A 12,645-nucleotide genomic window follows, 5' to 3' on the forward strand; every position below is an offset into this window, starting at 1 on the left:
CCTTGCATGAAGTAGACACAGAGAAAGTGTGCAGTGGGAGTAGAGTGGAAGGGCTCAGGTGCTCTGAAGGAGCAGGAACAGAACAAGTGCAGTTCCAGGGAACAGGTTCTACCTCATAATATTTATTTTTAACTGCCTGTTCTGCAAAGGATGGTCTTCATTCTGAGATTTATAGACAATGAAAAACCTTATCCCAGGTGAATGATTATTATTATTTGCTCATGGTCTAAAACTCATTTGGTTCTTGGCCTTCACTCCTGGTGTTACTCTGGAACTGCAGTCTAACATTCAGCAATGTAACAAAAGTATGAGACCACCATCGAGGTCAGTTATTTGTTGTGACCAAAGAGAAGAGGTAACAGGATGAACATCAAACTGAAGTTTAAGAGAGTCCATCTGCTCCCCTTCTCCCCAGCAACGCCTCCAAAGCCTCCTTGCAAACTCCTACATGATAACTCCAATAATGCTACATGTGATCTTTGCTCAAGTTCATAGAAATTGATTTATCAAAATCATCACATAGTGTTATTACTACAAATGCATCCCATATATGGAGAATTGCTGTAAGTAGGACACAGGGGAAGAAACCTCAGTTACGTTTTCAGCAGTAGTATCTGTCTCACAGAGTCAAAACTTTAACTCCAGAAGGCTGTTTATGTTCAAAAGCCAAGACCATGTTGTTTCCTTTCCCATTAGAGACTTGCACAGAAACACCAGGGAAAGGTGTTCACATTTTGGATTACAATTGTCAGTGTAAAAGGTCTATGGTATTTAGGTCAGAGCATTTGAATGAGACATGAAAATCTAACAAAAAAATTCATTCCTTTTTATCATGCAATGTCAGTACTTCAAAGAACAAAAATACATGAATGAACACAGAAACTGAACTAGGTCAGCAACATTGCTTTTGCTCTCAAACACTTTTGAGTGTTGCCAGCTGGAAACTTGGGCTAAGTTATGCCACAGCAACTGCAGAATAATTTTGTAGCCTGTAATCACATCTTTATTGTTACGATGATTTTAGAGGTATTCTAATACAGTGTGAGAGCTATCATATAAAGTATTTTGTGGTACTTTTGACAGTTAATTAGTGTATTTCACACATGTATTCAGTTTTACACCGTGTTGCCTAAGGTTAATTTCATAAGTGTAGGAGAAAATTGTCTTCTCTTCACTGACCTGTATGCTGCATTGGAAAAACATTTGCAGGATTCTCTAGGTATACTATCAACAGTAATGGTACTTATGTGTAATGTTTTTGCTTTCTTGTGTTCCTATATGCATGGATAAAATATAAAACAAGATAGATAGCTAATTTGCTAACTAGAGAAGCACAATAATCAATATTGTTTTAATGTTGGATCCTAGAAGTGGGTTTTCAAAGGCACAAATGGCAGAGTTGCCTAAGTTCTGTGGAAATTCACTGCTGGCACATTTATGCCTTTGAAAATCTGCAGCTTTGGATTACAAAAGACCAGACTCAAACCTAGGGGCTTTGATCCTAATACCATTTTTACACAGTGAACAGAAAAATGCAGTTGTTCAAAGAAAAAGTCTACTTATTACAGAGTACGTTCAGATCATAAAAATGCATTCAGTCAGTGAACAGAAAATACTTATTGACCTGCATTATTTCATGCATAGGAATAGACTTGCTAGAGAAAATGCAAGTGAAGGGAAGCAAAAGTGTGTGAGGTACACAAGCTTTAAGGACTCTGACATCTTGTATAGCAAGGTTTGAATACCGCTGAAGTCTTTTATCAGCATAAGTTACCATTGTTCCACAGAGGTCAATGGAGTTGTATCTAATGGATTCCAGCGTGGTCCACTGCTATCACCTAGACAGAAAGAAAATTCTCATCCAAACCTTACTGATGAACAGACCTTATTAGGTTTAAGATTCAGATCTGCGAATAACAACACCAAGCTCCAAAATACAGCATTTTTTTGATTGCTTCCAAATCTTCTTGGAAGATTGCTTGATAAAACTGTGTGAAATAAACCATCAAAATATTAAGGTGGCTTTTGAAAAAAGGAATAGGTTGTATCACAGTTATTGATGTATACCGGTGCAGGCCTCTCTCATCAAAATGTTTACTTGTGTTTATAGGTCTCATGAATGCAAACAGGTTATAGCACATACAGCCAGAAGAGAAGTATTTACAGCATAACTAACACCTGCCTAAAAACATCCATGCTGAAAACAAACAAACAAACAAATAAAAAACACCACAACCAAACAACAGCATCTTAAGTTGCAATAGAATGTTATCATCTTTGCCTCAGCCCTAAAATGCAGCCCCCCCCCGCCCCGGTACTGGAGCTGACAGCAGCTGTGGGATTAGCCTGCACCTCCTGTGTGTGATGCAGATGAAGAGTGAAGAGTGTGTTTGCACTGGGGAGGAAAAGCTGAAGCAGGCAGGGGGAAGCAGCACCCTTCCTTCACCATGGAAACACACATATACCCTATCATGCACTCAGCAGCAACGTCCTGACTTGTATTTCACATAGCTACAGTCATCTCAGAAGAAATAGAGAAAAAGAAATAAGGCTTAGAAACTGACCTGTTTTTCATTTTCATCCTCCAGTCTCAGTCTGTCCTCAATGCAGTTCCTGGCCTGAAGGAATGCCTTCCTCTGAGCCCTTTCTGTCAAAATCCTCACAAAGACCCCATACAAATTCACACTGACAAAAAGGATTGCATTGGCCACAAGCTGTAAGAAAGAAAGAAAAGTAAATGAATATTTTTAAAATACAGGTTTTTATGTTACATTTCTGGTCAGCAAAATTTAAAACAAAAAAAGGAAAAAAAGAAAATAATTAAAAAGTGCACCACCTTTAAAAATTCTACCTTGCTAGCCATGTCACAGATATCCCTTCACACAACCCAGCTGTAGTGAAACAATTATAGCAGCTACCACAAGTCCAGGTAAGCAAAACTGCAAAATACACAACTTTACATCTTCTGAAGTTAATTTCTCTTATGATGATCTGTAGCTTATCACTTTCATTCAGCATAGGTTCTTTCATCAGCCCATTGGCATATCTTTCAGTCTAATAAAGAAAGTAGTATCTTCAGCATCTGTTCTGTTGCAAGATGCCCAGAAGACCAAAATTATTTTACTATGCCTTTGTAAAGCAGGGAGACTACTGCCCCTTTCTTTATAGTTTAGATGCAAGGCATTGACAAAATCTGTGACTAAATCAAAATGTATGCTTGGGTACCCCAAGCTGCCATAATGTGCAATTTGCACTTGGAAAATCTGCTTTGCTTCCCATATCTATACTGTTAGCAACCACACTGTACTTTTTGAGAAATCATCCAAAATATTGTTGATGCTATTCTGCAGCAGTCCTCTCAGAAGGCGCTGAGTGCTTTCAATTGATGGCCCTTGGCACAAACCAAGCCCCATCACAATAATATAAACAGGAACAATTAATTACTTTGGAACAACTTCTATGAACAGTGCTTTGATGGAGACAGAAATGACCCAATTACCCTTCTGGATTTTTTAAATGTTTTTACAGTATGTGATAAAGTTGTTAACTAACCTAAATAACTCAACAGTGGCTTGCACACAATCTCCCTATCTAAGACAATACTGCCTAAGTCTCTCACCCCATCTCTAATGTCTGTACATTGTCTTCAGATGGCAAATTCTGCAATTCAATGCAGTAGTTGATTAGAAAGGAGGCAATAAGACCTATTTACCCCATATATTTTAATTCTCATTCTCCATATTTACTCTAGTTACTACCACAGCATCATGATAAGGGTTCATGGGACTCACATATTCCAATATTTCAGAAATCAGCTGGCACATGAATTGGCCATGATTTGGTATAATAAGAGCAAAGAAAGGCATTACAGCAAGTAATATAATTCATGTACAATTCCTGTGCACCTAAAATAGTTCATAAAGACCATATACCTGACATTTATTTCTTAATTCAAGGTACACATTTCAAGCTAGCACATCTCTACTGTTCTGTGATCTGCTACTGTAAATTGGAGACCACTGCCATTGTTAGCACTGCATAGTGAGTCCAGCTGTGCCAAAAACACAATAAAGTTTTAAGAAAAATAGAACCATTGACATCATTGTAGAAAATGTTCACTGACTAGCAGGACTAGTGCTGAAGGCTTAAATCCAGCCAATACAGTAAGTAAAGATCCAAAATTACATCCAGAAACTCCTTGCTGATTTTGGAGAAACTTTGGGAAATGTTTCACCCTACAAAATCAAGAAGAAAGTTTCTGACGTGTATAACTAATAGCAGTATACATCTCCACTTCTTATGATCTCAGTATAGTGGGGAGAATGGAAAGATTCATTTTGGGTGGGTTCTCCTGACCTTCACGGATTCACAGCTCCTCTTTTACCTTCATACCTGGTTGATATTACTTAACAGGACATCAACAACAACTTCCCTGCAAACATTCTCACCAGCACAAAATCAAAAGATACCCTGTGACAATAAAGGGAGCTGTGCCCAGTGTTAGCATTTTCTTTCTCCTCAGATATTGAAAAAGAAAGAGTTATCTCACAGGAGCTAACACTAGTGAAGAATGGTGTTATGGCTCCCTGTTGAGAACTGTAAAATGTGGGTTCAGGTGTCATCAATCAGATTAATTTCAACCTGAGAATCTCTTATACCAGTTACTTACATGTCATTTCTCACATCTGTAGATGGTAAAAAATTGAAGATGAGCAGTACATGAGCATCTTATTTCATGATATAGACTGAGCATGAAGAGTGCAATTCCTATCCTGCCTTATTTTGTGTTATCACAGAGAAATGTTTGAGGTATATAAATTTTCAGCACAAGTTAAAGCCTACTAAAATGAAATTCCTGTAGAAATTCCAGTAGAATCCTATTTTTAGAGATATGAATGTGGCCACACTCACCTTATCCCTGCATTTTATCATGCTGCAGTGTAGAGACAACAGTGTATTTTAAAGCTAATTCTTAGAAGTATAATAGAATAAAAATACAAAAGGATTTGTAAAGGCCATATTCAAAGGCAGTAGAAAGAACCCACAGAATAACCTGTTAACACAGTTACACAGTGCAACTACTTGACTGTGTTCATATACAAACCAGCTCCTAATTATGCAGGGTGAAAAACTAATACTATCTTTATGTGCTGATTTCACAGTGGCCCAAGACATAAATAATTACTTCCAGAGAGAATTAAAAAAAAAAATAGTCAACTCAGTTTCTGGACTTTAACTGGAAACAGTAAAAGACCGTGTATTGTAACAATCTGCCAGCTGTTCTGGGACTATCACTACGATTTCACTCAAGTGATGGTGATCACCTGGACTGGGGGTAACCAGTAAGTGCATTCCTGCAATCATCCAGCTGCTTTCAGACTCAGCAGGGTAAGTAATTTTCTGACATGCTTTGAACAGTTTAAGATAAAACAGAGGCTTAGCTGTCAGCTCTGGCCTGCAGGGAATCAGGAAAAGTGATAAAGCAAGTAAAATATTCATAGATTTCAAAATGTGAGAAAAGAAAGTAGGGCAGATTGTCTCCTGAGGTATGAGTTCCTTCCCTCCACAACCCATTTTCTGCTTAATTACTGGTTTTTTTTCCCAATTGCAAACTACATACATCTCTCTCTTTATGTTCCTCAAATGCATGCCATTTCCTGGTCCTTTTCATTTTAGTATGTAAATATGTACCACTATATATATACACACAGGCATGCATATATAACTTACATATATTATGTGCCATAACTCCATAAGAGGTTGAGAGACTTGCTGTTAAAACTAAGAATCTTTGAAGAGGTACTGAGGCCTTTAGAACTGCTGAAATATCAAGGTATTAAATTTTAAATCCTTCCTACAATATTCACTATACTACTGCTTAGTAGCAGAGAGTGCTCTTCAGGTTTCACCATTGCCTTCTATTTACAGTACTACCAAAGAAACAATTTACTTAATGCAACACAAAGTGTCTCGAAGACATTTTTATGCTGCAACCTCTTTCAAACAATGTTACTCTCACATTCCATAATGAGATTATAGGTCAGACAGAATAAAAAAAAAAGGAATCAGGGTCATTAAAGACTTTTTTTTTTTTTTTTTAATTGTTGTTGCTGAATCTTTTATTGTGCATTCAGCATATATGCTGCACTTCCATACCAGCATCCTGAGATTTAGGTTACTCTAGTCTTTGGTTGGGTAGACTTTCTGCCACTGGATGAACTCTGGCATAGTTCCTTGTGCTGGCTCTAGAGGGTGTTACCAAAGGAAGACTTCCAAGACAGAGAGCTAGTTCTTGTGGCCTGCCTAGCCAGTGAAGAGGGACTGGCAGCTCCAGCAGGTATTTTAACCAAATTTTTGTCTCTCCTGATTTTTAATCTGCTGACGTTCCCAGGTCTTAAGTTAGTTTTGGTAGGGAACTCCCATCAGGGAGTGAGCAAATAATTCTGGAGGTAAGAAGCATGTAACATTCACATGCATACACGGGGCTTGTGGAGTTCAATTAAAGATCTCCTTTTTTTTTTTTTTTTTAATTCCCCAGAATAATCTCCCACTTTTTGAGTGTCCCTTGGGATTAGTTGAGAGGCTCTTTGAAGAGTGTCTCAAAACTTTTCTCTCTATTCCAGATAGGATTTATTCTCCACTTCTTTTACCATCAAAGCAGGAACCCTCATGTGTACACTCATGGCATGCACTTGTTCTCTCAAACAAATGGTGAAAGCTCCTGTTGAGAGGCCTCTGTTTACTCAGCACACTAACTCTGCTATCAGGTAAACAGCTGCATAGTAGATGATTCAAACCTGAGGCTGATTTTCATTGTGGAATAGCTTTCTGCTTGTCTCACAAAATTGCCTCATAGGAAGATGTGGCTATTTCACAAACATGCAAATGACTTCTGGATCACTCAAAGACTACAAAGTGGCATTAATATTGATAGATATTGAAATACTCAACTGAAGTACACTAAATGAGAAATACAAATTCCCAGAAAACTTCAGGAGACTTCCTCAGAACTTCATTGTGATTTCTAAAACTTCACATGAATGGGACTGAGAAGGCATTTCAATAGCTACTATGCCAAGGGTTATAATTTAGTGGCTAATATCAATATTTTATTTATTTTCAGCAGCATGAGTTCTCCCGATATCCCATGAAGTAAGAGTGGAATATGTAGGAAAAATGGCTGGCATTTCCAGGTGAAGGTTGAAATTTGAAGAAAAGACAAGATTAATGCAGTTCTCGTATGTCCTAACCCTCACAAAACTCATTAAGATGAGAGTTATGCAGGGTTCGGATTCTACTTCCAGTTTTCCCTGTTAATTGAATTTTACTGCAAGTAATTTCTGTGCCACTATTGTTCCTGTTATGCAGACGATGTCACATTTACTCATTCTGTCAAAATGCTTTGAGATATGGCAATCAAATGTGTATTTGTAAAACATGAATGTCTATTGTGAGGCATGCCTTTAAGGAGAGTCATGAGCAGCTTACCAAAATGAGTCAGTGCTTCCACCATTAAAACTCTTGAAGAGGAAAGCAAGACTGTGCTGTTCATGAAAATTATTGATATAATGAACAAGACCTTTTACAAGTTTAGACAAAAATAGTTCATCTTTTTCCTGTTACGGAAAATGTTACCATTAAAGCAGTGTTTTATTTACAGCACAAGACTACATAAAAGAGAATGCATGATTGCCTCTTGATCCTGACATGATTTTGTCAAGTTTAGTAATTCATTCAATCAACTCACTTTGTAACCTTTTGAGAACACTTAATTACTGTATCTGCTCCCTCTGTTTGCTTCAAGTGACATAACATAGGAACAGAGAACTTGTCCCCCTCACTGCATCCCAGAAAGCACATCATTCTACTAGAGAAGGCAGCCGAACAAATTTTCTCCAGATTAAATAAATGTATTCCCATTTTTAATAAATATCCTGTTTTAATTTTGTTAGTTTTTGTCCTAACTGGTTTATGCCGCGTACTAAGAAAATACTGCTCTGCTGTGCTATTCTCTGTGATGTTTGTCTTCATTTGCATCCCTCCTGAATCTACAGCATATTCTCAGAGGGAATCAGTGACTAATTATTTCAGTGATAATGCATTGAATGAGAGCAGATGTCACTGCTGAGGAAAATACAGGAGCACTGGAGTATCTATAACTATACAAGTGAAGAGAGACTTTCAGGATACCCAGGATGCTATGTCTGTTAAGCACAGCTAGTTTTTTTGAAATGTACATGCACAATGTATAATTGCAGAAGTACACTCTGTCTCTCTCTCTCTGTTTGCATACGTTTGACTAAGTACAAGACATAATTTATAACCGCTATTTAAAATACATGCCCTAAAACTTTCTAATAAATGCCCCCTAAAAAAACAAAGTCATTGAGCTCCACAATGTTAAAAGTTCATTTGTTGCACCTTTCTCTAAAGGCCATGTCCTTTTAACTTGGAAGCACGCACTGGGAGGACCATTAGTGCAAGGCAACAAACTCTCTCCAAAGCCAACAGAAGGGCAGAGGCTATCACAGACAGAAGAGAATATATGAAGAATATTACATGTGAAGAAGTACAATTTCCCAGTCATCCATACTAATCAGTCAAGTCTAGGTACAAAAGAGAACTGGCTGATCTCCAGTTTTTCACTATATGAGAGGCTATGAATGCCTCTCAGATAAGATATGAGAGAGATGATATCTCAGCTATTATATTTCTTTCTCTTGCTGTTACATTGTGGTACTGCACTCCAGACTGTGTAACAGGTTCACAGCAGAACATACACCTTAAATGTATTAATATAATCTCAGTCACTTCGATCTGTGGAAAGCCGACATAATGAGCTACCCAGTAAAAAGTCAAAATATTCTTATTAACTGGTTTACATGTCACATCCCACAAATTTCTTTGTGCTGAGAGAGGCAAATGGGCAAATGTCACATGTCTTTCCTGATTTAGTTGTTGCATTCTTTTATGGTATATTGTAAGTCACGATCAAACAAATAAGACCTCAGTTCTTTTGTGCTTTTGCGGTGGGTTGTTATGGTTGGAGGTTTTTGGACATTGCAATTGTTCCTAAGCATCTATCACAAAAAACTTAGAATATTTTGCCAAAGCTATTTGAAATAATTTCTATAGAAATATTGGCCAATATTTTTATTTATTTGTGCATGTTATTTACTTGCTTGACAGAGTCCAGGTGATCAGCCCCTGAAGATGTTCTATATCAAGCAAAAAAATGCAGCTTTCTCTCCTTTTCCTATTAGTTAGTATAATGGCATGTTGTGCAGTTAGAGAGTAGCACAGTAATCTCTTGTCCAAAATCTGTCTGCATTTGCTGTATGCAACACATGGTTCCTTGCCAGTACTTATTCCCCCACAAGAACCCATCTGAACATCTTAATACATTTTATTTTTTAAGCTGCTGTAGTTAAATACATAAATATTTGTGGGGATATACAATCCAAGATAGTTTGAAAGTTTTGGTGGGACTACAGTTGCTACATGATGGGATCTTCAGATCTTAAACGCAATTTTTCTTCATTTGAGTCCTGTACATGACTGAGAAATAACATGTAGAGCCTCCGTCTTGTGCCTGGCTGCTGTAGACAGTAAGTGTTTCCTATCTAGTTTACAGCTCTCAGACTACAGAGACACAGAATGAGGCCATGGTTTCAGTTCAGCAAGGGGCGACAGGTTTTCAGATTGCTCCTGTAACAACCCAGGAGGAAGATTGCCCAGTCAAAGAGGGACAGCCTCCTTTTGCAGCCCACTGTGTTCCATCAGTCAAGTGAACTAACTGTTGTCTCACGGTCCTGTGGCATGATTTGGTCATATCCATAAAACGTAGTCCACAATGTGCCTCTTATGGGACTTAGCTTACTGAAGACTGATAGCTGTGCTCTGAGCTCCTGCACATTCTGGCAGCAGAAACAAAATTTCAGCTTTTCCCTCAGGACCTCTTACTCGTCAGCTTTAGTTGTCAAAGTGTTTTCTGTAAAAACTCAGAAGTGCTCCATAAAGCTTTGCCAATAAAGAGCGCCGGGGCGGAGGGCTCATTGGGTCAGCCAGTGATGGAGCTGCTGACAATACATGGGTCTTCCCAAGTCCCAGCTCTGTTCTCTCTGTTCTCTCTGTTCAAGCTGGGTCTTGTCAAGACTAGGAACTGCGCTGCTGGGGACAAAGTACTATCCCCAGGGCTTATTTTACATGCTGCACAGACACTGCATCATCTGTTTGGTACTGAAATGGCACTCTCCTGTGCTGTACACAGGTGACTTCTAAAGATGTTGTGAATTTTCCTCCTGGAAGGCTGGGTGCATAAAACCTAGGAAATCCAGCACCCATCCTTAAAACCTCTAAGTGCCTTTTCAAAATTTAGCTTCAGGGGACTTTCTCAAGATCTGGGAGACAGCCATGGATACAACCAGGTTCCCAAGTCAGTGTATGTCAGTTAGGTACAATCACAGGCATATCACAGCTGAAAAAATAAAAAACAGCTCAAGCAGTTGTCCAAATATTACACTGTATTGAACTCACTATTAGGAAATCATGCTGAAATGCATTACTTAAGTTTCTATATAGCAAATTCAATTTATTTTTGGTGATGCAAGCAGTGCCAGGTACACATTTTTCATATTGAGCATGGGGCCTCATACTTATTTTATGTCACTAAAAAGAGTCTGCCCCAACAATGTTAAGAAATATACAGAAGTCTTCTAGCAAGTCACCTGCAAACTATACCCAATTACTAAACTGCGAGGCCTTGGTTCTCATTCATTGCCGAAGCACTTGGTCTCTTTCCAGATGAATGAAGGCAGACGGAGATAAGGAGAGGAAAAAGTGCTCTGGCTGCCAGTGTACTGTTAAATGAAAACATGACTGCATTAGGACTAGACTGATCTCAGCCCATCTCCCTCTCCACCAGAAGGATTGCCTGCTAGACCTGACGAATGTCCTCTTATATCTCTTTACTCTTTTTTTCTCTCCATGCAGATATTTGAATCAGTTGGTGCATGATGTCACTTCTGGTCAAATGTCTTGAAAAGATGAAAGTGTTTGCCTTGAGGAAACTATGTTCTATTACACAGACTCCATTTACTTTTCTCCTATTGTGCTTTACAACTTGCAAGAGCTGTCACTGCAGATAATAAGATTTTCGCTCTGCAGGGTCATTTAAGCTGTGGCAACTTCTGTCAGTGTTGGCACTTGAGAGCTTTCATACTGTCAAACTTGAAAGGAACAATTTAAGCAGAAGAAATAGAGAATGATAGCCATTTTCTTGTTCAACTTTGAAAATTATTTTTGCAAAGAGAAACCAGCTATACAGTATGTAACTAAGCAATTGATCAATCAAGAAATGGATGGAAGATTAAAAAAAATATTTCCAGTCATAGCAGTACTTGAGAGACTTACTAGGAAAACAAGGGGATATATCTCTGCTTAATAATTCTATTTGACAATTGAATTAATCAGTCAATTATTTCAAAAGAAGACAAAGAAATTCTGAAGTTTTAGGACCAAAGGACCAAATTCTATTCATTTTCAGTGATCCTAAAAATCAACTTTGTTGTTACAATCTCTACGCTGTATGACTAAAAATAGTCTGAGTGTGCTAAAAAAATGGAAGAATGATTCTGCAGTTGGGAATTTGGCTAGTGTTCCAAACTGATTAATACGAACCTCATTGCTGGATCAGGACCTTAGAAAGAACAATATGCTGATTTTATGAGCAACAGGATACTTTTAAAGACATATCATGAGAGCACATGACTAATAACTTCTTCTGTTATATGATCTTGTTTTGTGTAGGTTTTCTGTTTCTGTTTTAATATAACACCATTTGAATACAAAAAAGAAAAGATTTTGTAAAAAAAGTCACAATGTTGTGAATGTCAAGCATTTAAAAAGAGTTGAACTGTAGAAATATATCAAAGTATTAAATCATGAACCTGGAGGTGTGTAAGAGACAACAGAACATAAATCAAGTGTGTTTTTGAAAGAGGAAGAATAATTGAGGGTAAAGGGAAAATTAAAAAAAAAAAGAAAGAAGGAAAATAATGATAAAAAGTGGAACTGAAACATGCTTGCTCTGAGCAGAAAAGAGGAAATAATAAGGCAGCTAGAATTACAGATATGATGCCAAATTTAGATAAAATTTTGCACAATTTTGAAGACTGACTGAACTAATGCTTTTTTCCTTTTTTTTTTTTTTCCCCCCAATGTCACATTTTGCTCTATCTCGTTAGAGGGAGGTATGCAAAATTTTTGAAAGTTTTTTTTTTTTATTTGAATGAAAGAGATGACAAGTAAGGATCATGAACTGCTATTCTTTGAATTGTGAATGAGGTAGCTTCCTGGGGTTTTTTTTTGCTCCTACAGCTACCAAAACACTCAGAAACTCATCCCAACTTGCATTTAAATGATAAAAGTCCTCCTTCCTACAAACTGTCTGGTAGGTGTTTTTTCTGCTTTGAATACCTTGTCAGTTCTGATTAGCTTAAGGCTGTCCATCAAATTAAGAATGTGCAATGCTAAGAGAAAAAGTGCTATTTCCACTTACATATTATAAGAGATTGCAAACAGCAGAATTTTATGTCCTGAAAAAGACAAGAGTGAGATTTAAATGAGTTATGGAGAATCATGAAA

The 12,645-nt window shown here is 37.6% G+C and overlaps 1 protein-coding gene across 2 annotated transcripts in view; it reads right to left on the reverse strand.

The window, feature by feature from the left end:
- ADCY1 (adenylate cyclase 1) overlaps positions 1 to 12,645 on the reverse strand; it is a 152,137-nt gene that overhangs the window by 107,661 nt on the left and 31,831 nt on the right. For both annotated transcript variants that reach the window (XM_065831574.2, XM_071804687.1), the window contains exon 2: positions 2,565 to 2,714. In XM_065831574.2, the coding sequence (XP_065687646.1) occupies positions 2,565 to 2,714 (150 nt within the window). The remainder of the gene's footprint in view (positions 1 to 2,564; positions 2,715 to 12,645) is intronic.

Source organism: Patagioenas fasciata, chromosome 2, assembly GCF_037038585.1.
Source record: "Patagioenas fasciata isolate bPatFas1 chromosome 2, bPatFas1.hap1, whole genome shotgun sequence".
In the NCBI taxonomy this organism is placed as follows: Eukaryota; Metazoa; Chordata; class Aves; order Columbiformes; family Columbidae; genus Patagioenas; species Patagioenas fasciata.